The sequence below is a fragment of the Salminus brasiliensis genome, chromosome 10, assembly GCF_030463535.1.
Source record: "Salminus brasiliensis chromosome 10, fSalBra1.hap2, whole genome shotgun sequence".
Lineage (NCBI taxonomy): Eukaryota > Metazoa > Chordata > Actinopteri > Characiformes > Bryconidae > Salminus > Salminus brasiliensis.
The window spans coordinates 36,845,721-36,869,391 of NC_132887.1; the positions used below are offsets into that span (position 1 = coordinate 36,845,721).

General features: G+C 40.5%; 1 protein-coding gene across 3 annotated transcripts in view; it reads right to left on the reverse strand.

Moving 5' to 3' along the window:
• Nucleotides 1-16,228, reverse strand: part of ttc27 (tetratricopeptide repeat domain 27) — an 82,112-nt gene extending 65,884 nt beyond the window's left edge. For all 3 annotated transcript variants that reach the window (XM_072689983.1, XM_072689982.1, XM_072689981.1), the window contains exons 1-5: nt 15,947-16,228; nt 12,311-12,488; nt 6,948-7,077; nt 5,376-5,516; nt 3,243-3,345 (exon numbers count right to left, since the gene is read on the reverse strand). In XM_072689983.1, the coding sequence (XP_072546084.1) occupies nt 3,243-3,345; nt 5,376-5,516; nt 6,948-7,077; nt 12,311-12,488; nt 15,947-16,037 (643 nt within the window). In that variant the 5' untranslated portion in view covers nt 16,038-16,228. The remainder of the gene's footprint in view (nt 1-3,242; nt 3,346-5,375; nt 5,517-6,947; nt 7,078-12,310; nt 12,489-15,946) is intronic.
• Between the last annotated feature and the right edge of the window lie 7,443 nt (nt 16,229-23,671).

Here is a 23,671-nt window from a genome sequence, read left to right on the forward strand (position 1 = left end):
TCAAGCAAAAAAGTTTGATTTAACAACATTTAATTTGCCATCCTGTGATGTGACTATTACACATGCGAACACTGCAATGGTAAAGCTGATATTGTGCCCTATTGTGCATGGTAAAACATAACACAATGCACATAAGAAGCATCAATGCCTGAGTGGGAGAAAGCAAACCAAAAGAAGTAAACAATAGATTGCGAAGCATTTGACACATTTAGATAATTAATGTGAAACCAGCTTTAAGAAAGACATCCCAACTACCCACAATATTCATTACAAAAATGTTTTAAAAATTACTATTTATTCACACACACTACAAATTTCCCACCATTCCCAACTTTTTTCTTGTTTAAACCCAGAAAAAAGCAGGGTCCCACTCTATTACCCTCAGTAAACCCCTGGTGCAGGTTGACATTTACTAAGTAGAGTGATGAAAGACCTGGCTCTAAATCCGCTCACCCATGTAACTCATTGCATATAAAGGCTGATTAAAGAATAATTCACCTTTATTATTTACTTACTTATAAAATGCTTCATCGATTTAAAGTCAGAGATGGATTAGAATGAAAAACGATGAATAAAAGACCACAAAACTTCATGATAATGACCCTTTTCCCTTTCTAAAAAGGGTTCTGAATTCTGTATTAAAGATTTCATGTAAATGCAGCATGAGAACAAAAAATATATATCTTTTTTTTAGATTTTTTTTCTCTTGGGCAATGTGGTAACAGCAGAAAACTCTTTGCACCTATAATTTAAGCTACCGTTAAAGCATAAAACGTCAGATTGTATAACAACAATCACAGTGATTTGGTATCCGAACAAAATGTAAACATCAGAAAAACTGCTCCCGAGATAAATTCAGAGTCCCTCAAAAGTTAAATCAGTGTTTGGCCACTGCATTTAACAGTCCAGCAGATCCAGAGTGCTGCTGCTTTATTGATTACTTAGATCCTGGCATTGCTGAAGCAAAGTACTACCCAAAAGCACCTCTGTGAGTGGATGGGGTGTGAAGGACAAGCTAGTCTAAAGCAAAAAACTAAAACATTTTGCTATGTATGTATTTACTCTGCAGAGGGTCTTATGTTCATTTATGATGAAGGTTGCTGATGCTACTTCTTTCAAGACCCTCTTTACACTACAGGTTCAGTATTGCCATGAATATATATATATATATATATATATATATATATATATATATATATATATATATATATATATATATATATATATATGATGACGACTCCAATGAGCAGAACGATGAGGATGAAAGTACCCATCTGAGCAGGCTTCAGCCGAAGTGCGTCTGACAGGAAAAGATGCTCTGAAAACTCATTTCAAAAGGCACGAGAACCTAATTAAGACTGCTGCTTGAAGCAGAACGCTTTGTTTGACCAACAATTCCCTACTGAGACCATGCTCTTAAGGTTCTCACTCTTTGAGGAATGAGATTGCACACCACCAATATAGCAATGCAATTATCCCCCCGCCAAACATCATAAATGACGTCCTTGTTTGGAACTGTTTAAAAGACAAGACTAAAAAGCAGTGTTTGATGCCCTTCAAATGAGAAGTTCATACGGTTTATTAGTCTGCAAGCATTGTGTACTTTATGTACTTTAGCTAAAGAGGGTGTTTGTTTACCTGAAAAAATTACACATCATCTGAGGATGTTCGCAAGAATTTTTGATTACGTCGGAAACGACGTAAAGGACAGCTGGCACACTAACGATCATCAGACAAGAGGAAGTCCTGAAGTGGAACATAAGGTACAGCCTTCTAAACTGCTATTCTCTTTTATCACTTTTTTATATTAAGTTACTAAAATCAATAAAAAATGTATCACTCAATCAAATCCTTCTGAACACAATGTGCTCTACTGTAAACTACTGGTTGTTCATCGTTTCAGCAGCATAAGATAGTATTTAGAACTATTTGATAGAAGGGAAAAAAGAAACATCCATGTATTTAGCTGTTCATTTTAGCTGTTAAAGCTAGAGAGACATCAAGAGCCATTCATTTAATTCTACACACGCAGCAAAAAAAAAAAAAAAAAATGTTTGTATTCAACACTTCTTACTCTCTTACTCCTTACATTTACAATGTGGTTACAGAGGCACAGCAGGTATCCTACAAAGGTATAAGAACAGATCTAATGTGAAACTGCAGTAGCTCTAGACATCTGCCCTTTTGCAATATGTCACTATTCCCAAAGGACAAGCATAGTACTAAAAAGCTCACGTCAACACATGCTGAAGACACAGCTGTCGCCACAAACTGCAAGCCACATCCACGTACACGCAGCTCCAACACACATACATACGTACAAATTCCAAGAATGACAATATACTAAGTAGAGCCTTCTTTTTTCCTCAGAACAGCACCAATTCTTCTCAGCAGCGCTTCCACAAGATTTAGAAAACATCATTTTGAGAATTTGGTCCATGTTGATATGATTGCATTACACAATTCCATTAAACAAGGCCACTGGACTCTGTCATTTTCATTAAACCAGTTTTTGCTGTAAGACATGGTGCATCATCATGCTGGAAGTAGGAGCTGTTAGAAAATCATTTAGAAGATCATTTGCAGCCATAAAGTGATGGACATGATCAGCAACAATATTTAAAAAGGACCTGGCATTCAGGCAATGATCGATTTGCAATAATGAGCCCAAAGTGTGCCAAGAACACATTCCCCATGCCCTTAGACGACTTCGGTTGATACAAGGCAGGTTGGGTCCAGGGATTCAAATTCAAGGCGCTTAATTATTTCTCATTTTGACAACTAAAGTGAACATTATCTGGAGTGAATTGCACTGCTGCCTCCCAATTGGGTGATCAGATGCTGAATGAATAAGTGGATGTACAGGCGTGGGAATATGTGCCACTATTCTATGCTATATTTTATGCAAATAAAGCATAGAATATGAATATCCTTAATAAGCTCTTGTGCAGAAAGGAATGCATAACAATTACACACACAGTGAACAATTTATTTTTAATGATAGTCTTCTGAATGAATGAATTAAATAAAAAATGATGAGCTTAGATAACTGCAGCCGAGTTGGCTGAGCTGTGACAGTTAAGACCAATCTTCTTTTGAATTCAGAATCTAGTTTTGCTTTAATGACAAATGTAAAATATTCAAAGAACAAACCCACTTGTGAAGAAGCTAGAGATCTTTTGTTCTGTCATGTGTGTGTCTGTATGAATGTGCATGCATGTATGAGACAATTCTTTTCTTGCCTTTCTCCATGCAGTTCTTTGCTAGGTCGAAGAGCTGCGGGGATCTTTCCTCCAGAACCTGCTGATGCAGGGAGACATATCGTAATGTCCACCAGGGCAGCAGCTACAAAAACACAAACATACACAAATCGAGAAAGTTGTGTGTTAGCAAACTGCATGTATGCAATGCTGCGTATTAGAATGGGTGTGCATGCTTCTGCAATTTCATTATAAAGCTCCATCACTTTGCAAATAACTGCATCCTTTTCAAAACTGCATCAAAAAAATTATAAAAATCTGTACGTATGCAGGAAAAACAGCAGACCTACATCTCCTCCCATTGAAAAAGCATACACGATGCAGGGATGACCCTTGGTCAAACTGAAGGATATTCATCAGGAGTTTAGCTTAATCTGTATGCATCATACACCACCACACACTTACCACCTTAACTCTATATGCAGATGGGGTGTTCGTCCCCACGTTTATTACTGGGAATGCAATCGAGGCAAGTGTGTGCGAGTTGGGGGAGGAGGACTTCATTCTCGAATGCTTGGAAGCGGCAAATTAATTTTTCCTCAGTCATTTACACACTCAAACATAGGGGACAGTGGAAAACGCCTGTGACTGCTTGAGTGTGTGTGCATATGTATTTCTCACCTAATTGCAAAGAAAACCAGTTAATTGTGAAGGTGTGAAGTTAAAATACAGCAGTATTCTGTATCTGTGACTGATTACACACTGATTATATAAAATACACAAACTCTGTGCTAACAGCCAGAGGGTTTAGTGCTCTGCAGTGGCTTTTTTGTGATATTATTGCCACATAATGGGAGTCATTTCACTGGCGCTGGAAACACAATGTAAAATTATGTAACAGTACATTTGCGATAATTGTAATTTTAATAACTATGTATCACTTTCCAGTACATGTTACATCACTTCTTACCAGAAAGATGCAAATTAGACCAATCAAACAATTAGATTGCTGATATGTTGCATCTTCTTTGACCGGATTCTGTTAACACTTAGGACCAGAGGACATCAGATTTTGCTTTCCCACATAAAAAGTCCACCTACATGTACATCACTGCCTATTACTTCATGTTAATCACGGTGTCTTATCAAAACTGTCCCGCTCCAGGAGAGTGCGAACACTTCAGAGGAACGTTGGGGGTTCTACAATGCTGTGAAACAATAGGTGGTTCTTGCATTCTCATGACGGCTCTATCACAAAATGCAACAGACTATTTAAACTGCAAGAAAGCAAACTCTGTAATAATTGTTTTAATGTAATACTAAATCCAAAAACATACCACTAAAAGTCTCACTGTTTATTCCAGATCCTACACCTCTACTTTTGTGGTTCCATATTTGCTAATCTCAGCATCCTCCCCGTACATTCCCTATGCAAAACATCCATGCTTTTCCTATGCCTTATAGATGAAATATATTCCTTTCTTACTATGGAAATATTCCTCAAAAGCAAAACACAAGAGAAAAAGAGAATCATCAAACACTTCAGTAATTCTGATACTCGTATACCTTGTAGTGCAATTAACAGACTAACAAACAACAGTGAACAATAAAAGAAAAAACGCTACTGAAACAACGCACAGGATTATTAGACGCATGGTGTACACAAACAGCAGGACTACCAGTACCACCCGCTCCATTCTAATTACCTGCCTAAGTTTGAGTTATGCGCCTCTGCACACACACGAAGTAAACACGGAGCATAAATTAACCACTGTTTTTACTGAGCCTTCTGAATGATTTTCTTCTCACTCTCTCTTCCTGTTTGTAAGTAGTGCATCGACGGAGTGAAATTTACAGCGGCAACACAGAGAGCTATAAATTACACAACAATAAGGTGAGGCAGGGTGGAAATCCAGAGACGCTAACAAAAGAACACACCTACTCCTACACAAACAAATTACTTCACACACCAGTTAATGACATAGTGGGACACAAGACTGCGCTCCACTATTAAACTAGCAACAGCTTTCATGAATATTTAATAAAATAATGAATTACGTGTTTGTATAGTTTCATGCATTCTTCATTTAGATTTCCAAGGAGATTCCTTTATCTCACACACACACACACACACACACACACACACGTATATACATCCATGCCCTATTAGCTCACCTGTAGGCTTTCCAGTTTTGCAGCACAGTTGACCAGCAGCACTCTGGCAAGCAGCAGCAGGAGAGGGTTGGCCACCAGGCTATACACAGACTCGCCATCCAACAACAGACTGGACAACAGCGTTGAGGTCAGGGCTCCAGGCTATCGGCATAGGAACATTCAGTTAGATCCAGTTGGAAGCACAGTTTTGACGCGCACACACACAAATACAGCCACAAACCTGCATACATCATACAATCTCATTCATATTCTGAAGAGGGATTCTCTCCTACTTTCTTTAGGTAAGCCACTCTCGGTCTAATATAAAGGGACTCTCCAGCACAGGACAGATAAATCAGGGTCAGAAAGTTGTGAGACAGCAGAATGGGTTTTCTCTTGAGAGCAATGCATACGTGCACAGACACACACACACACAGGTTGTCTCGAGCGGGCTCAGGAGAATCCGAGGGCGTCAAAGAGGGGCATGTCTTCACCTCTGTATAATTGGAGGCCCTAAGAGGCTTCATTAGCGTGGGTCCTGCCTATGGCCTGTCCTCCCTCCAGTCCCCCATACATCCTCATTATCCTGAGCAAAGGCCTGCTAGGGGTCACCAACACACTCCATACATCACTAGGTTAGAGTATACACACACACACACACACAGATGCACGTCCTATCTTGCGCTTATAGAAACCTCTAAAAGTCAGGAGCAGTCCAATACTACACAATACTCTACATGTTTAAGCCTTGCCTGAATATGCCTGAATGTACAAATGTAAACCTTAAACATTCAAAAACACTGCTACTAAATGGCTTTATAGCAGTACCTTCAGCAGCCTACACTAGATTAATATATGCAGTACACTTATGAAAAAAATCAAACAGCAGCAAACCAACAAAAGCTAGTTTTTCATTGAGAGTGGGCTGAAACAAGCAAGCACTCTCATCATGTCGATGATGGAAACTGCATTCACTTTACAGAAATCATTTTTTATTGTCAGGTTCGCATGTACCCTACGGAAGAACATGGATTTGCATATTTTGTTCATTCTGCTTTTCTGTGATAAGTTTTTATCACAAAATAAAAAAAACACTGTTTTCCCAAGATAATGGAACTCCCAAAAATGCCTCCCCAAAAGGCATTTCCCCATTTTTCTATTCATTGTCAGTGCGGTGCTTAGAAAATCAAATGTATAGAACATACAAAACAACAATCAGAACAATGATCAGAACAATGTGTGTGTGTTTGTCTGTGATTCTGTGATGTTTTTTGTGATTGTTCAGTCTGCATGCAGCTCTTAAGCTATTCACACAAGCTGATACCACAATACAGAGGTCTACATGGTGTAGACTGTCCTCCTAGTTTCAAACTGATAAGCAAACTGAAAAAGCACTATATACAAGGAGTACTACATAGGAGGAGGGAGGGCTTTCATTTGAGGGGCTGTGTCAGCCTTTTAGCATTTCTGGAGCAGTAAGGAGCTAAACCCAACTAATATTAGAAGTACAATATATGTATTACAAATTGAAAAATAAAAACAACACTATATTACTATGTAGCTAATATTTTCTTTTCTGGCCTGGTAAAGTACCTCAGAGTAGTGTTCCAAAAGGGCCCCAGGAAGGAAATCAGCAATGTGCAGGTTGACTGGAGGCCCGGTCCAATTACTTTGGGCAAAGAGGCTCATGCATGTTACCGTCAACGCCAACAGAGCCATCTCCCTAGAGACAGAAAAAGAGAGTTCATTATTGAACAGCAAAAAGGCACTGCACTTCTCATTCGGAGCACCACCAATATATAAACTTAGAATATATTGCCTATTCTCAGTAACTTGTAAGTTTGTGCAAGTAGCAGCATGTATAAGAAATTTAATTTCAAGGAAAACATGTGCATACACTATATGTCCAAATGTTTGTGGACCCCCCTTCAATGAATGCATTCAGCTTCCCAGCTTGTCAAGTCCCTGTAGATAAGTATTGTCAATAGAATTGATCTCTCTGGAGCAAATAAACATGAACCTATTGGCACCATGCCTAATGCCAGGTGCAGGCTAGAGGGGTATAAAGCACCTCCCAGCGTTGAGCTGTGAAGCAGTGGAACTGTGTTCTCTGGAATGATGGATGGTGCTACATCCCAAAGTATTAAGGTGAGTTGGGGAGACAGGGGATGAGGCAGGGTGGTGATCATCCACTATCCTGACCTCACTAAGGTTCTTGTCACTGAATGCAATGCTCCTCCAAAATCTCCAAAGTCTTCTTCCCTGGAGAGTAAAGACATTACTCCAGCAAAAGCAGACAAAGTCTTTTTTTAATTCCCTTGATTTCAAAAGAAACAACAAAAGAGCTGGTGTTTATATAGAACAGATACTTGATTTTGCAGTGTGATCACATAACCATGTGCAACAACAGCAGTAATCAAAGTGGTCGGCTCTACGGAAAAAGTTCAGATAATGCTGTATTTATCCTTTATGTGTTTTAAATAGAAACTGTACAACAAAGATCCCACTACACTGAACAACTGAGCAGCTGAAGCTCATTCCCTAGCGTAATGAGGCAGAAGTAATGGAGGTTGCAAGTCAAACTAAAACGGTTTACACCGGCTAAGCCAAAAGCTTTAAAGCAGTTGCAATTTGTAATTCAAACAGACATTCATTCATTCAACTGAACTATTTGCGGTCATGCTTTAAGAAAGATTTAAATGTCTATCAGAACAAGTTTCACGCTGATTTGACAAATGAATGCAGCTGCACTGTAGCCATTATTTAACTTGTTAGCTAATAAGGTATCTAGATTTCTCAGTGGCACAAGCTCGTTAATACATTTTTTTCACTCACCTGCTTCTGAATTCTCTGTATTACTACCGTGTAATATATGCTATTCAAATTAGTATAAATAAACTAAAAAAAAAAAAACAGACTTTTAGTCCAAAGCATAAAATTCCACTCTTTCTTTTTCTATGCTGGTTGTTCACTTTTGGTCTCTTTAAAATTTCCCTCCTCTACCTAAGTGATAATTAGCGAGAGAAGCTACAGTTAGCGGACTAGAATGCTCCTAGACAAACAGACATCATTAATATCGGAGTGTTCATTTTCAAAACTTGACAAAGTGTTGGGCAATATGATGATATCTTGACGAACTGTGATAAACTGCGTTATCTTGTATTTAGTACCTTTTATTTTTAAAATGTTTATCCAATTTTTCACCCATTTCTTCCCAATTTGGACCGCCAATTACCCAACCTATACCCCCCCCCCCCCCCCCCCCGATACTCTCCCAAACTGAATACAGTGCATTTTTATTTTAACATCTGCAGCACTTCATTCAATTAAACCAGTCTAATTGCACTGTAATGAAACCTGCAGCTGCTCAGTGTCCTTAAAGCACAAACAATATTCTCAATATGCTTAGAAAAGCCTTTTGTGTATTACGGTAACAACATGTATCACAATACGATAAAATATTATCGTCATATTGCCCATCCCTAATAGAAAAGGTCATGTGACTCCTAGCATGACTAATCTGTAGTTGTGCGAAATAACACAACATATCGCTGCTGTCCAATGAAAAACATGTCTCTGCATTTTTGTCTGTTCTTAGTTTTCTCTATCGTTTGAACCCTGTAGATACTCTGTACACTGAGTAAACAATTCTGGATGAATAGACCAATAGAAATGCTGTAAATTACCTGGAATAAACACAAAATAAAACAATATATGGGTTGTGTGTTCGTTTATTTTGTTTTTTTTACAGGTTTCTATTGCCCATTTCAGAGGTTTTAGAACAAATTCACAGTGGCCTTAATACCAGTTCGCATTGTATTTAGGAAGCAGCAGCAGAATCTACACTCCTTATACATCTTTCGGTTTGGACTGCAAAACTGTAATTCCTGGAATTCAAACCATTAATATTAGATTTTAAAAAAGGATCCCCTATAGTGAATGTCCTCAGAGTTGGAACGAATAACCTCTCACAGTAATTCATGGCCATCTCAGGGCAACAACCTTACTGATGTTATTTACATCCCTTTTTCTGACTGGCATGCACCACACACACACACATTCCACTGTGTGGAGATTAATGGTGTGCTGAAGTATTCACACAGGAGTGAAACAAAGGAGAAAAAGCCATGAATCTCATTGTGCTCTCCTTCTTTGAAGGGATGTGAGGTATAGCAGAAGGAAAGAAACCAAAGAAACAAGACAGAACAGAGAGCTGAGAGCAAGTCTAAGAAAGAGAGAGGAAGAGAGAAGATAAGAGAAAGAAAGACAGTTAATCTGTACAGAGTGACAGGGGGAAAAAAAACATGAATGAATGAGTGAAGAGCAGAGCAGAACCTGCTCAATCCGAACGGACAGCACTTATAGTACTATGTTTTTTTTTCTGTCCTTTCCCCGGTCCATTATAGAATCAACTGTATACTCACACAGTGGTGGTCTGAGAAGCAGTATGAACTAATTGCCAACTGCAGTAATCACAATGGTCTTTCACCTCCTTTGCTACTGTGTGCAGCCCCCAGCTCCTTCCATCAGGTAATGGGTAAAGGTCTGTGTTTCATGCTGGCTTGCTGAATTAGCTTTATCATTTTGTACAATGTAAAAATAACCTTTAGAGATCAAAACTGAGTTCCGTTCTGAGTGAAGAAGAGCTGCTAATTAAGGTTTACAAAAACATATTCTATGTGGACAGAGAGTGATGGAAAGAATGACGAGAAAGTAGGTGTGGGAGTGTGTGGAGAATGTATGCTTGTCTGCAATACACTCTTTCGCTGTTTTATTCACTGGAGAAGGGGGGTGGGGGTGTTAATCTGGGCTTATAAAAAATTAATAATTCATGGCAGCAAGACAGAGGAGAGTAGAGACAGGTAAGGGGGGGGGGGGGGTATGTTAAAAGCCTCAGCAGCGTAACTCGATTCTGAGCTGTGAAAATGAACAATAAACACCATAAGGCATATGTGATTATTCTTGTCAATATCATAAACTCAGATACTACAGTTATTTATGCTTATATGGTGCATTGCTATAATATGTAATTATGTATGAACTTTCAGCACTGCACAGCAAATTACAAATCATCAGGAAATGAATATGAAAGAATGGCAGAGCAGACAGACGTATTCTCGAAGCACACAAATAAATGCTTTTCATATTATCCGGTTTGAAGCCATGGTGTGCACTTTTCAGACAGCTAATTACAATAAACTACTGTATCAACAATTACAGTGGGCTGTTTTACAGTTTTACATGACTAAAACAATTATATTTATAAATCTATGTCACAAAATATCTGATTAAGGATTTTTAAAACATAAAAAATATACATCTATAATGAATAATGAATGTTGCACATTGATTAAAACACAAAACTCTTTCATCTAATGGTTCTGCTTCATGCACTCTGATTCCTGGCAAATGATTTTTCCATAAACAACCGCAATTAATGTGTCAGAAATCAATAGATATATTTGCTGTAACACATCTCTGATGCACAAAGGTGTTTTTCCACCATCAGCATGAGCTGGAGGCTCTGAGATCATTTCCGATATAAGATTACTGCAGTATCATTTTGCCAGCTTTTGTCCTTTAGCTTTATCATTTCTTTCACAATAATTCTTTTATAATCTCTAAATAAACTGCATATAGTTAACTGATATCCCAAGCACATGGACACATCGCATGACGCACAGTGAATTATCTGCAGCTCTCCCTCCCTCACCAGAATACAGCAGCCTTATAGAGTACCCATGGAGCCAGGACGTTCTATATGACCACATTACCAACACCTGGCCTGACCGTGAATCAGTGTCATTTCAAGAGACCTGCAAGGGACTAATCTATCTGAAAGCCACTTATAAAAAATGAATGGAGCTGCAGTGACAAATGACAGTCATTTAACATTTTCTGCCTATTAAGAATTCATTTTAAAAGACATTCTGGAGTAGACAATTCTGCGAGCAGAACCTTTAACCCTCAGAAGAGTTATTACTTCGTTATAACTTGTCTCTGCTATTCTATTCCAATGTTATTATGTAATTATATTTAATAACAGACAGCTGCACAGTAATTACTTTGTATCTTACTATTGTCAAAAAGTGTGCTTTTTGAAACTACAGGATCAGGGATGTCCTGGTGTAGTTTATTTTGCCCAGATTCAAATCCCTCTGTTTTAGTAACCAGGTTATTAAATGACATTCTGGACTGACACCTAATTTTTAGGTAATATTACACAATAAACAGTTTTTGGTGTGTTTAACATCTTATTACATAGGTAAACTGACTTCCTTGATCTTTCAGCTCCCAGTTACTTTAAAACACTGCAGCGAAATCACCTCATGCTTGGTAAGTGCTTAGGGGTATACACCCTGAACTAGGGGTGGGAATCTCTAGGCACTAGCTGCCACTCACTGGTGATGAAGTGCACAGTCACGGTGATATAAGATTCTGCAGTAAAAAGTTGTATAATATGTAAAAAGATGAAGTTTAAATGGCACTACTGCTCCATTTTGTCAAACATTTCTCAATTTATCAGACTACAGAAAAGTTAAACACTACTATTAAATGGGTCTTAATTTTAATACTTAATACTTATTCATTATTCATGATTAACATTAAATCAAAGAAAGTGCATTTTCCCACAAGCTAGCGGTGAGTGTGCATGCAGGGGCTGTGGTCTCAATAGCCCTTCAGTGTGTAATGTGCCATGTGCCTGTGATTGAGAAGCAGCATTGCTATTCGATTGTTTTGGTATCATATCTTTTATTTTAGCCAAGATTATGCTTCAGTATAAGTTTCTCACCTTTAGCTTTGAATAATCCCATTTTATTCACATTAATTCCAGTTAGTTCCCATAATTACCTGTTTAGTCCCGTTAATTCACATAATTACCCATTAATTTCCCAACTTTAAAAATTCCCAGAATATTGCAACCCTATTTGTGAATGGCTGCTGTCAATGTTCACCTGTCACTCTTCTGATCTTCAGTGGCATTGCTGAGATAGACGAGGACCCGTCTCTCCAGGTAAGCCTCGATGCTCTCGCCCTCTTCTGGATCACCAGCCAGCAAGTCCAGCACCTGGGGACTGAGCAGCACCGCCTCAAAATCCCCCTCAAACACATACTGCAGCAAGACACCTCCATCTAAACATTAAAACAAACATACACAGAAAGTAGGAAGTAAGATATATCTAGCAGCTCATTCAGAAACACTTCAGAGTCTTACGACATAACACATTTGCTGTAAAAATGCATTAATCTTAGTCTCCCCTGTGCTCATAACAGTGCAAAGATTTCTTTTTAATATATCTGCACTTTAGATAGGCAGTTTAGATGTCTAGACAACTAAACAGGACTGCTACAGAAAGTATGATCGCATGTATGTGCTTTCAAATTTCAAAGTTAATCAAAACATCTTCCCACAAAACAAACTCTAATTCAATGAAAAAGAGGCAGTCGGTTCCACCAGCTGTAAGAGCAGACAATATAAATATGTAGCTGCAGTTATCACTACTTTACAATAAACATTCAATACAAAGCCTAGAACACAGGTAGGTTCGCTGGTGATTTTAGACAGCAAATGCAACACATTTACTATATTTGTGTTTGTGCCAATCACCACCAATGTGGGTGTGTTCAGTTTTGTCTATCAAATTTCCCCCAAAATTACCTAGTGCCAATTAACCCACCCGTTTGTAGCTCCTCCTAGCACTACTAATGGTTCAGACACTAGAAGGACTTCTGCAGCAGCTAACAAACACCTGTGCTGGATAACATCACTTTTAGAGTGAAGAGGTGAAAGAGCGCCATCTACCCCCCAAGAGAGAGCACAGACAATTGTGCTCTCTTGAACTCCGGTTGCTGATGGCAAATATGTTTTTCTAAAATGAACCATTTTAGACCGAAGCATTTAGAATGACATTGTTTGCATCTCAAGCACAGAGTCAAATTCTCTGCAACAGGTGTTGCTGTGATGGTAGGGTCTTCTATCTGTAAGAGCACATGATGCAAATTTGTAGTTGCAACATGGCCGTGATTTTCTGCAGCACTCGAACACACAGCTCCAAACATGCAGTGGTGCACCACTAGAGCCCATAGAGTTAGCTAAGGAAAGGGAAGGCTGGTGTTTTAGTATGCAGCAAAAAAGAAAGTGTGTACATTAATTGATGGAGCTACAGATGATGTGGTTGAAAGATGATGAGAGAGAGTAGTAAGGGTTGCAGGAAATAACAGACGCTTACGGATTACCACTGATTTAAACATCAGACAAACAGAGGCGATGACTAGAGGACAAGAATACATGAAAAAGGAAAAACATTATTACGAGTTAAAATTGATTCAAATCATTGCCAGGTAATACACAAAAGAAACTGGATACAAAAAGAGACAGAGTTTGACTGTTTAGTTTGAGGTGGTGGGAGAGAGGTCCAGAGGCGTGGAGCAAGAATGGAGAAGGCTCGGTCACCAAAGCTTCTAACGGAGGTTGGAAGAGAACATGGTAAGCAGTCCAGCTGAAGAACATCCGAGAGGTTCGCTCCATTGGTATGGAAAGTTGAAGAAGACCAGAGAGGCAGGAAGGAGCTGGATTACTAAGAGGATAGAGTCGATGCACAAACTGACAACATGAGGATATGATTAGAAATTGTGCCTGAAAATAAATGCACTGTATCCAAATACGTGTGGGACAAAAATGAAAGCAGCTGGAATGCAGATTTTAGCAGCTTTTAGCAGCTTTTATAAGGCAACAAATTTGATGAGCTGACAAATAAAAAAAGAAAAGACGCATCAGACGGAGGGTCACGGTGGACGTGTTTAAAAATACACATGCCAAAAAACGATGGCGAGACAGGCACCTGTGATCATGCGGAGAAGAAAGCGCTGCTATTTTTACGTGACCAAGCGTTGTCCTTTCTCTCCGCTTCAAGCTCCTCTCTCTTCTAAGGAGAAACTGGAGTAAATTCGTCTGACTGAACGAGGACAGGCCAAAAATAGATTTTCTGCTTGGGATATCTAAACACTTGGCCATTTTTAAGAGATGGTCCACAACGCAAAACGGGCATGAATAGATATTGAAGGTGGGTGTGTGGGTAGGGGTGATGGCTGAGCTGGGGAAGAAGAAGAAGAAGAAGAAGGAGGAGGAGGAGGAGGATGAGGAGGAGGAGGAGGAGGGGTTGTGTGGATAGTAGTGCGAGACAAACCTTTAAACCTATATCTCGTCGTTGCCGTATCTCTAAGGCATCAAGTTTACGAGAGAAGGGAAAATAATCTTCTTTTAAAAGCTTTAATCCAGGCTATCCTGGAGAATTTCTATGCGTCCATTCATCATGAGGTGAAGAAAACTGACAGATTCACATTATTATGTCAAAAGTGAGAGATTTTTTGATTGACAGCGATGATATTCTGTTGTTTTAACAAATCACAGCTTTCTCAGTAAGTATAATATAGCTGCTAGCTGATCCCTGTGTGGACACGACGTCTGCCAGCACAGCAAGTCAACTGTCACCCTCACCTCGCAGCACAGTGTCGTTGTAATCTAGCTACGGTTTACTGCAATTAATCAAACCAGGCTTTCCAACGTAGCTATAGGTAATATCATCACTCGACTCATTAAACGCACCGAAAGCACCGGCATGCCATCGTTCCGGAGTCCGGCAGAAGGTGACGGAACGCACGGTGAGAAGCTCCGGGCATCCCCGGCGGCTCTGAGCTGCACGACACCGCTGAAAAGCCACACTTACCTCCGCACCTCACGCCCACAACACCGCCAAGATCCCCTCAGAGCTCCGCGACAACAGCGTCCTCAGTACCGCCAACCGCGGCTGGGCTGGAAGTCTGCTTCCCACAGCACGCCTCACTAGCTAGCTAACGCTGCGGCTAAACGTCCCGCTTTAACGGAGCCGAGGCTTTCCGCAGCACGTGAGGAGTCCGTGCGGGCTGGCGGTTGGAGCTTTCTACAGCTAGCTAGCTAGCTAGCTAACTAACGAGCAAGCTAGCTAGCTATCTAGCTAGCTAGCACTAACGTCCACCGCAATGTCCGCAGCTAGCTAGCTGTGTCTTTCAGTAGCATAATGGCTAGCTAGCTAGCGAGGGATCTTCGCTGAGCGCCACAGCGGACGCTGGCTAGCTAGGATGTCGCTCAACGCGGAGCTCCAGTGCGGGAGTCCAGGTTAGCTGACCGGCTCGGTCAGAGTGGTTAAAACTAGCGATGTACATCGCCACAGACACGGCTAGGTAACTTCTCCATCTAACGGACACGCACCGACAGCTCTCCGGGCGGTTGGAGGCTCTCTTCCGACCAAAAGTGACCATTTTTAAGCATAAATTCCCCCCAAATATCTCATTTACTAGCCACTAACGCAGCGTTAAGCGAACGACCGTTACAAGACCGTTAAAGCCGTTCCTCCCGCTCTCCTCGCGCAGCTGATTTAAATCGTTCCATCGACCGTTAAAGCGCATTTTTAAATTTTAAATAGTTCATTCCGCGCGCGTTAATGGAGAGGAAAATCCCGCGCTGCGTTAAACGAGTCGGTGAAGCAGCAGGACGCGACCGGAGTGAGTGTGTGAGAGTGTGTGTGTGAGTGAGTGTGTGTGTGTGTCTGTACCTCCGCCGCTCAAGATGCTCTGCTCCCACTCGCAGCGCTCCCTCTCCGGCAGAAAGCCCCTCAGCACGGGCGCCTCCACCTCCAGCAGCATGTCTCCGGCAAGCGACCGTCAAGTCTACGCTCACACCGGCGGGACGCGGGTTCACCCTAGAAACGTCTTTCAGCGCTGAGTCCGAGCCGTCCAGAGGGTCCGCTGCTGGTCCGCTGGGGTCGTCAGTTCTGCGCTGTCTGGGGGGAAAAAATGTGTTTATTTCTGCCCATGTGCTACAAGTGTCATCAGTGAGCGGCCATGACAGCGTCGCTTTGCATTGTGGGAGATGTATGGGAGATGCGGTGGAGCTGCTGGAGAGCACGAGCACGCACACACTCACTTACACTCACTCACTCACACACACTCACTCACTCACTCACACTAACACACACACTCACTCACACACACTCACTCACTCACTCACACTAACACACACACACACACTCACTTACACACACTCACTCACACACACACACTCACTCACTTACACACTCACTCACACACACTTACACACACTCACTCACACACACACACTCGCATGTCATATTTAATCCACGTTTTGCTATCAGAAATCTAATCTGAACCTATAAGAAAATGACGTCATCAGCCCTGGTACTGATCATATTTAATAATTCATGGAATTCCTCTATTTTCCTCCGTTTTAATAGGAAAGACAATTTGCACCAATACGAATTCAATTTAACATCGAAATGATTTAATTTAATGTATTAACTGTAATTAATATTCAATTTATACAATTTGAGGATTGATTTGTTACATGTGAACTTTTAGATTTAAATAAAATCAATTAAATAAAGTAACGTATTTAATTTCCATTAAAAACAGCTATTTAGTAAAAGAAAATAGTTTTCTAAGGAGATCAGATCGACAAAAAAATAGGCTTCAAAAACTGATTCAGAGAAAATAATGGGACCCATAACAACCGTGCAAGAATCAGTAAGCCACCAATATTATTTCCATTACTATTGAAACTCCAGCTCCAAACTCTACATTGGTGGCATTTTAGGGAAAATGGATTGCCATATTTAATCCAAATTGTTTTGCAACATCAGAAATGTGTACTAATGTCATTAGGTTACGACACTAGATATTAGATATTATGACAAATATATTATTACGTCATCAATCCTAGTATAATTTCTTTTACACCTCACATTTCCTAAGTCACAAATTTCCTCCACCAGTTGTAATAGGATGGGTAATTTTTATCACTAAGAAATCATTTTTAACAGAAATAATGAAATGTAATGTTTTGTAATGATAATAATTCTACTATTAAATAATGATATATGTTTCAGACATTTTAGCTTAGACACGGCTAACTTCATACTTTAGAATTGGGCTGTGTACCATCAGAGGTTAGCAAGCGTAGCTGTGAGCTGAGTTCATATGATGACAGAAGCCTAGCGAGACCATGGCTTCAGCCTAAAATGGTACTAAGTTAGTACAGCTTCTTCCAGGACAAATTCTGTATCTCACAATCAGCTGCTACTATTAGAACTGTTATTTCACATCAGGACATTGCTCCAGATTGAAAATAACAGTTACTAACACTGCTGTCTCATTGAATTTTACTGCTATTATTGTTGGATATGGGGGCACTGCTGTAATGGGGGCCCACTTGGCCAACTTTCCTTATGTCCTATATCTGCATAGACCATAATTATATTCAATTATATGCTTATTACATATTGTACTTGTAAAGGTGTTATTGTGTGCTTTTGGTGTTGCTGCTTCCCAACCGGGAACCTGAGAACCTCATTTCATTTACCAACATGTTCTGAAATGACAACAAACAAAATTCTTATTCTAATTATAGTGTAAAATTAATTCTAGATATCTTTAATTGGACTTTTTACTAGTATAAATGTAATTCTAGAGAGATTTAGTTCAAATCTATAATAACATATGATCAGCCAGAATGGCTTTATAGATCTGTAGATCGGATATTATTAGCAGTAAAAAATAATTCATTGTTTATATCTAAAAACAAACTGCATTAGAGAATTTGACTTTTCTTGAAATTCTTCTTAGACATCATGCTTAAGAAAAAAGCAAAGATAATTTGTTTTTTCTACATTTTGCTCTCCACTGCATGTGTTTAGCTGAATATTGGAAAATTAAAAATGTTATTTGGCGTTGTTTTTGATAAGCTGTAAAATACAGCAAAAAGTCTGTGTCATGGTTGGCTAAATAAGCAAACAATAATATGTGTTTTAAGAAGATTTTACGAAAATAATTTAGACTTTCTTATGATAATATTTGAGAATGTCTCAAGACTTTTTGGAGAAATGCCTTTAGGAACGTTCTTAAGATCCTTTGTACGTATTGTTCTTAGGAAAGCTTTTGTGAATGTTGGACATATCTAGATCACATTTAAGAACTAGTAAAATCTAATTCAAGAGATTTAATTACTAAAAAATCTCTTCTGAAGAAAAAAAAACATAATGTTCCTTTAGGGATATTATCCTTAGTGTTAATTTGCGAGCACTGTGTGCCCCGCACTGTTCAAATGAATTTGTGAAGGAGCTCTATAAAACATTTACATAATGCAAGCAAAGCAATTTCAGGTGTCATGTAATATCTCTGGATTAAAAACAGAATGCCATATAGGAGCGTTCTTACGCACTATATCTGCCACAGCAATGCTCCACAATCTAGTAGAAAGCTTTCTTCCCTGGACAGTAGAGACAGTTAGTCCTTTTTAATACCCTTGATTTTGGAGGTAACATTGAATGAGCAGGTGTCCCAATACTTTTGTGCATGTCATGCAGCGGCACGGGTCGTCTTCAATGTTCCTAAATTCAGCAATGTCACTCCACTGCTGTGTTCTCTCTTCACTGGCTTCCTGTTGCTGCTGCCCCCACCAGATTCAAACCCCTGACTCTGGCCTACAAAGCCAAGACTGGACCAGCCAAAATCCACGGAAGACAAGCGTCCAGACTTTTTACTGTCCTGGCACTTGGCAAGTGGTGGAACGAGCTTCCCCTGGGTGTCTGAACGGCAGAGTCCAACGCTCGCTGTCTTCAAACGCAGACTAAAGACCCTCCTCTTCTGAGAATACTTGGGCAAATAGCAGAGTACTATGGTCTCCTTACTGACTTGTGTTTAGTAGAGTCTAAGATTAGAGGATCTTTGAATTTTAGTCTATTCAAACTAGCTGAGGTTTTTCTTAATACATAAATAGCAAAGCACTTTTGTAAGTCTCTCTGGAGAAAAGCGTCTGCTAAATGCCTTAAATGTAAATGTAAATGTCATGAACACCTGTGTTTGTACACTTTGTAAACATTTGTATCATTTGTGAGGAGATCACCAGTAGCTACATTGTCGTAAATTAGTTTGATTTTGAAAAGCCAGCTCATTTAGAATTTTCCCAGATGCAGCAAAACAGGTGCAATCCCTGATACTACCACCACCATGTTTCACAGATGGGATCCAGTTTTATGCTGGAATGCCGTGTTTCCTTTATCCAGTCATAACACTTCTCATCTGGTCTCTTCCGTCCACAAACCTTTATTCCAGTAGCCTTCTGGCATGTGATCCTCAGCAATCTGCAGACGGACAGCAGTGTTCTTTTTGGAGAGTAGTGTCTCTCCTTGCAACCCTGCAATGCACACCACTGTTGTTTGGTTCTCCTGACGTTAGTCGATGTGAGAAAGGCCTTAAGTTGTTTAGAGGTTACCTTGGGTTTCTTGGGTTGGTCGAGCACTCCTCAGCGAGTGTCCTCCATTTGTACACAGTCGGCCTGACTGGTGATCAGTGAGGTCCAAACTCTATAACCTTTATAACCTTTTCCAGCCTGATTAGCATCAACAGCTCTTCTTCTGCGGTCCTAATAAAAGTGTATGTGCACACTCTGTACTACTGCGAACAATTGTAAAAGGGAGTAGATCACCAGTAGCTAGATTGTTGTAAGTTTTGAGAGACGTGTACTATGATGTGGGACAGTGAGGTCAGCAAGTGTCCAGGGCTCGTTAAAGCATGTTAATTTAAGGGTAAGGTGTGTACTTTTTACTGTTCTATACTCGAAAGCGTTTACATGTAGATATAAAACAAGATTTTATAGATATACTTTCACTTAAGCGCACTTTCCCTGTACTTCTGGAAGCCTCTGTCAGACGAACAGGCGTACACAGGCGGTTTTGAAGGTTGGATGAAAGCGCTGGAAAGTTGGTTGATGAATTCGTTATTTGAACCTGCTTCTCACAAAGACAAGCTGATGTGTTCTACTTTTCAGCATGAGTTATTCCTGTTGTTGCAGGCCTAGACCCCAGCCCAGTTTTAGTAAGCTCTGATCTGCACTCCTAATGGGTACTGCTACAGGCCTCATGCAGAAACCTCTGCTCAAATAAAGGCATGATCACTCAGAGCCCTGGGAGCTGACGCTTTCTGTAAGGAACCTTAAAGAATTGCCTTCAAAACCTGCTTCCATGCTTGTGCAGATTTCTCATCTGCGTGGAGCTGCTGGCGTTTGTGGAAGGGCATTCTCTTTAGAAAAATCAGCTGGGTGATTTGTCTTGATTATGCTGAGTGGTAGAGGATCCCTGGAGGACTCTTAGCTCCGTCACACTGTGCATTGTGTACTTGTGTTGTGTATTGTGTGGGTTTTCCTCTGGCTATACAATGTGGAGAGGGCAAATTAAGAACGCGTACAGATACGCAAGGACAAACAACAGAATGATTATGACCAAGAGAGTGACCAATGACATTATCTGTGACATTAAAACAAAGGTCAGATTAATCTAAGACCACATGCTGTTTTTTTAAAGGGGAATTCCGCTGATTGTTCCAAGTTTTTAATAAACGCAGCATCACTCATACCGGAGAAATTTAGTTACATTACAGAAAGCTATTACTTTAGAGGTGTTAAGAGAAAGTGTCTACAATACAGCTGCATGAAATCAAGTCTAGACCTGATGTGAATCTAAAGCCTAGTCCCAAATGGTACCCTAAACCCTGCAGTCCTCCTCAAAGTCCACACTCTGACAACGTAAACAACAGTCAGATCTAAAGGGCAAGAAACCTCGAGGGCACCTGGTTTAAACATGTGAGTTTGGGACAGACTCATTCACACCCAGTATATTTGTTGTATCACTTTATTCAATATGCTTATCTGCCGTGGCACAGTTCAAACTGCAGGCATATTGCAGCTTAATGGCCTGGCAATTTACTAAACACATGCATTTCACTCAAATCTGAATATCGTACTCTCCAACATGTTAGCTAGACAGCTGTAAATGAACCATTCCATTCTGACTGGTCCTCACCTGTATCTTAAGGAATTTCAGGTATATCAGGTCAAATTTATGCAGAAATATAGAATATTTAAGCACCACTGTATATGTGTATTCAGCCATTTTTTTATTGGGGCACAACACAGAGCAGCCAATCACAATATATCTCATTTGCATTTGTCATACAGGCCCAGCAACAAAAAAGGTTGTTTAATTCTAGGAAATTCAAAGAAATGTTAGAGTGGTCACGTAAGAAGAACAACAAGGTGTCACCTAAAGCTATTTGTGTGCTAATAGCACCCCCTTGTGGAGAACCTTCTTCCTGCTAAATGTGAGTGAATTATATTAAATAAAGCAAATATGAGCCTGTCAGATATATAGTTTTTAATAAAGCACGGAATGAATTAGTGTAAATTCTGTGTAATTCTGTGCATTATAGAGTTAACTCTACTGCATCCGTGTCCTTTTGAACAGCAGTTGTAGGTGGAATTCATCCTCAAAATAAAAAATGACAGGAGTGGCGCTCGTGTGTTTCCCTGTAACTAAGACTCAAGCTCGGCTCATCTGCGCATAAAGAGTCTCTCTATTACACTCTGTAAACACCGGCTCTGAAATTCAGCTTCTTTCTCCTTCCTTTAATTAGATTTCATTGTTGCTTACACTACGTCTTTGCAGCGATGGAGGAAGTTTAATTACGGAACAGAGATATGGCTATAATGGAGAGCCTCCTTGCCCAGCCTGACTGCAAGGGGGGAATGTGATAAGTTGACTTTGTGTATGCTACTTCTCCCATAAGGTTTCATTCTCTTGCTTAGGCATTGTGTGTGTGACTGAACGCTTCCCTGAGACATCGTAGCCTGCAACTGTTTCTCGATTCACTGGAATACACTGGAGCGGCACTTTAATAAGAAGCGGCTGGCTAACTGCAGGAAGGAAGGAAGGAAGCACATGCAAGCTTTCACCCTCCCAGCACAGGGTACATAGTGTGATAAGGGGAGTCGTAGCGGGTTGTGGGTGGGAATTAGAAGTAATGTGTGAAGTAATATGATTGGTTAGCGAAGATTCATGTTACCTTCAGTAAAGCTGTAGATATTAGGCTACTGCAGTGACCTAGCCACATCAGTCTGAATATCGCTACAAGTGGCTCAGCAACCTAATGGGGGGGTGTCTCGAGTTCGAATCCCAATCCATGCCGCTTTGCCATCAGTGTCCAGAGTCTGAGAGAGCACAATTGGCCATGCTCTCTCCGGGTTGGTAGATGGCGCTCATTTGCCATTGGCCGGCACAGGCGTCTCCTGGCACTGTCCTCCGAGTGTGTCGGCTGCGTGGCAATGCTTAGATAAAAGATGGTGGCTGGCTTTGCAAGTATCAAAAGAGACATGCCTTTACCTCCCTTGTCTTTAGTGTGGGGAGCATTGCTAGTTTTAGGCGGAGCTATGAATGGGTGGGTTAATTGTCTGTACCAAATTAAGAGAAAAATAGAAAATGAGTGTTTATTAAATTCTGAAATATTTTTATAGCATTTTCAAGGCTAACATGGGTATTTCAATTGCCTTTCATGTAATCTAGAGAAATGTATATGTGCCTGTTCATTTGACACAAAAGTCGTTTGACTTCTCTGTGACCACTGTATTCATTAGCCATTAGCTGCAGGAACCCGGGGGGTTGGGCGGTTGGGGGTTGGTGTGCAGGGGGGTTACTGGCCTTAACAAATGGGTTTGGGTATCTATCACTTCCTGCTCTCTCAGATTAGTTAAGTGCTGTTCAGACTCTTAATGAAGGCTCTGCTCTGATAGCCCTAATCTCCGCTCGCGAGGAGCCTGCCTCTGTCTGCCATGATTACCACCGTGCTGAGGACACGGGGAAGAGAGAGGAGGAAAAAGAGAATGGAGAGCGAGAAGGGGGTTTGGGGGGGGGGCAGTTGCACTGTGAATCTGTCTGTGGCCCTGAAGCAGTAATTGAATGAAACCTCCAGGTTCTCAGCTCACACACACACACAGAACCAGAGCAGAACAGCGGTAAAAATATATTCTCACACACGTCAGCTACTGGGGCAGTGAGGCCATGACACACACATACAAGTACATAGAACACACTTCGTAACACTCTAGCATCTACTGGGCCAATGACACACACACAGACACACACACACACACACACTCTCAGAGACACACTTTTGCCCATAGAGGCCACTGAGCGCACACTCATATAAAGGACAGGCCTAATTAGCTGGAAATGTCAGTGGCCTCGTAATGCAGCAGTGCAGCACAGCGGCCCCAATGACTGGACCAGAGACAGAGCTGTGAAACACCTCATGGACCTGACTTGTAACTCTCTCTCTCTCTCTCTCTCTCTCTCTCTCTCTCTCTCTCATGTTTAGCAGGTTGAAGATTCTCCACAAGAGGGCGTCGTTGTTAGTACTCAAATTGCTTTTGGTGC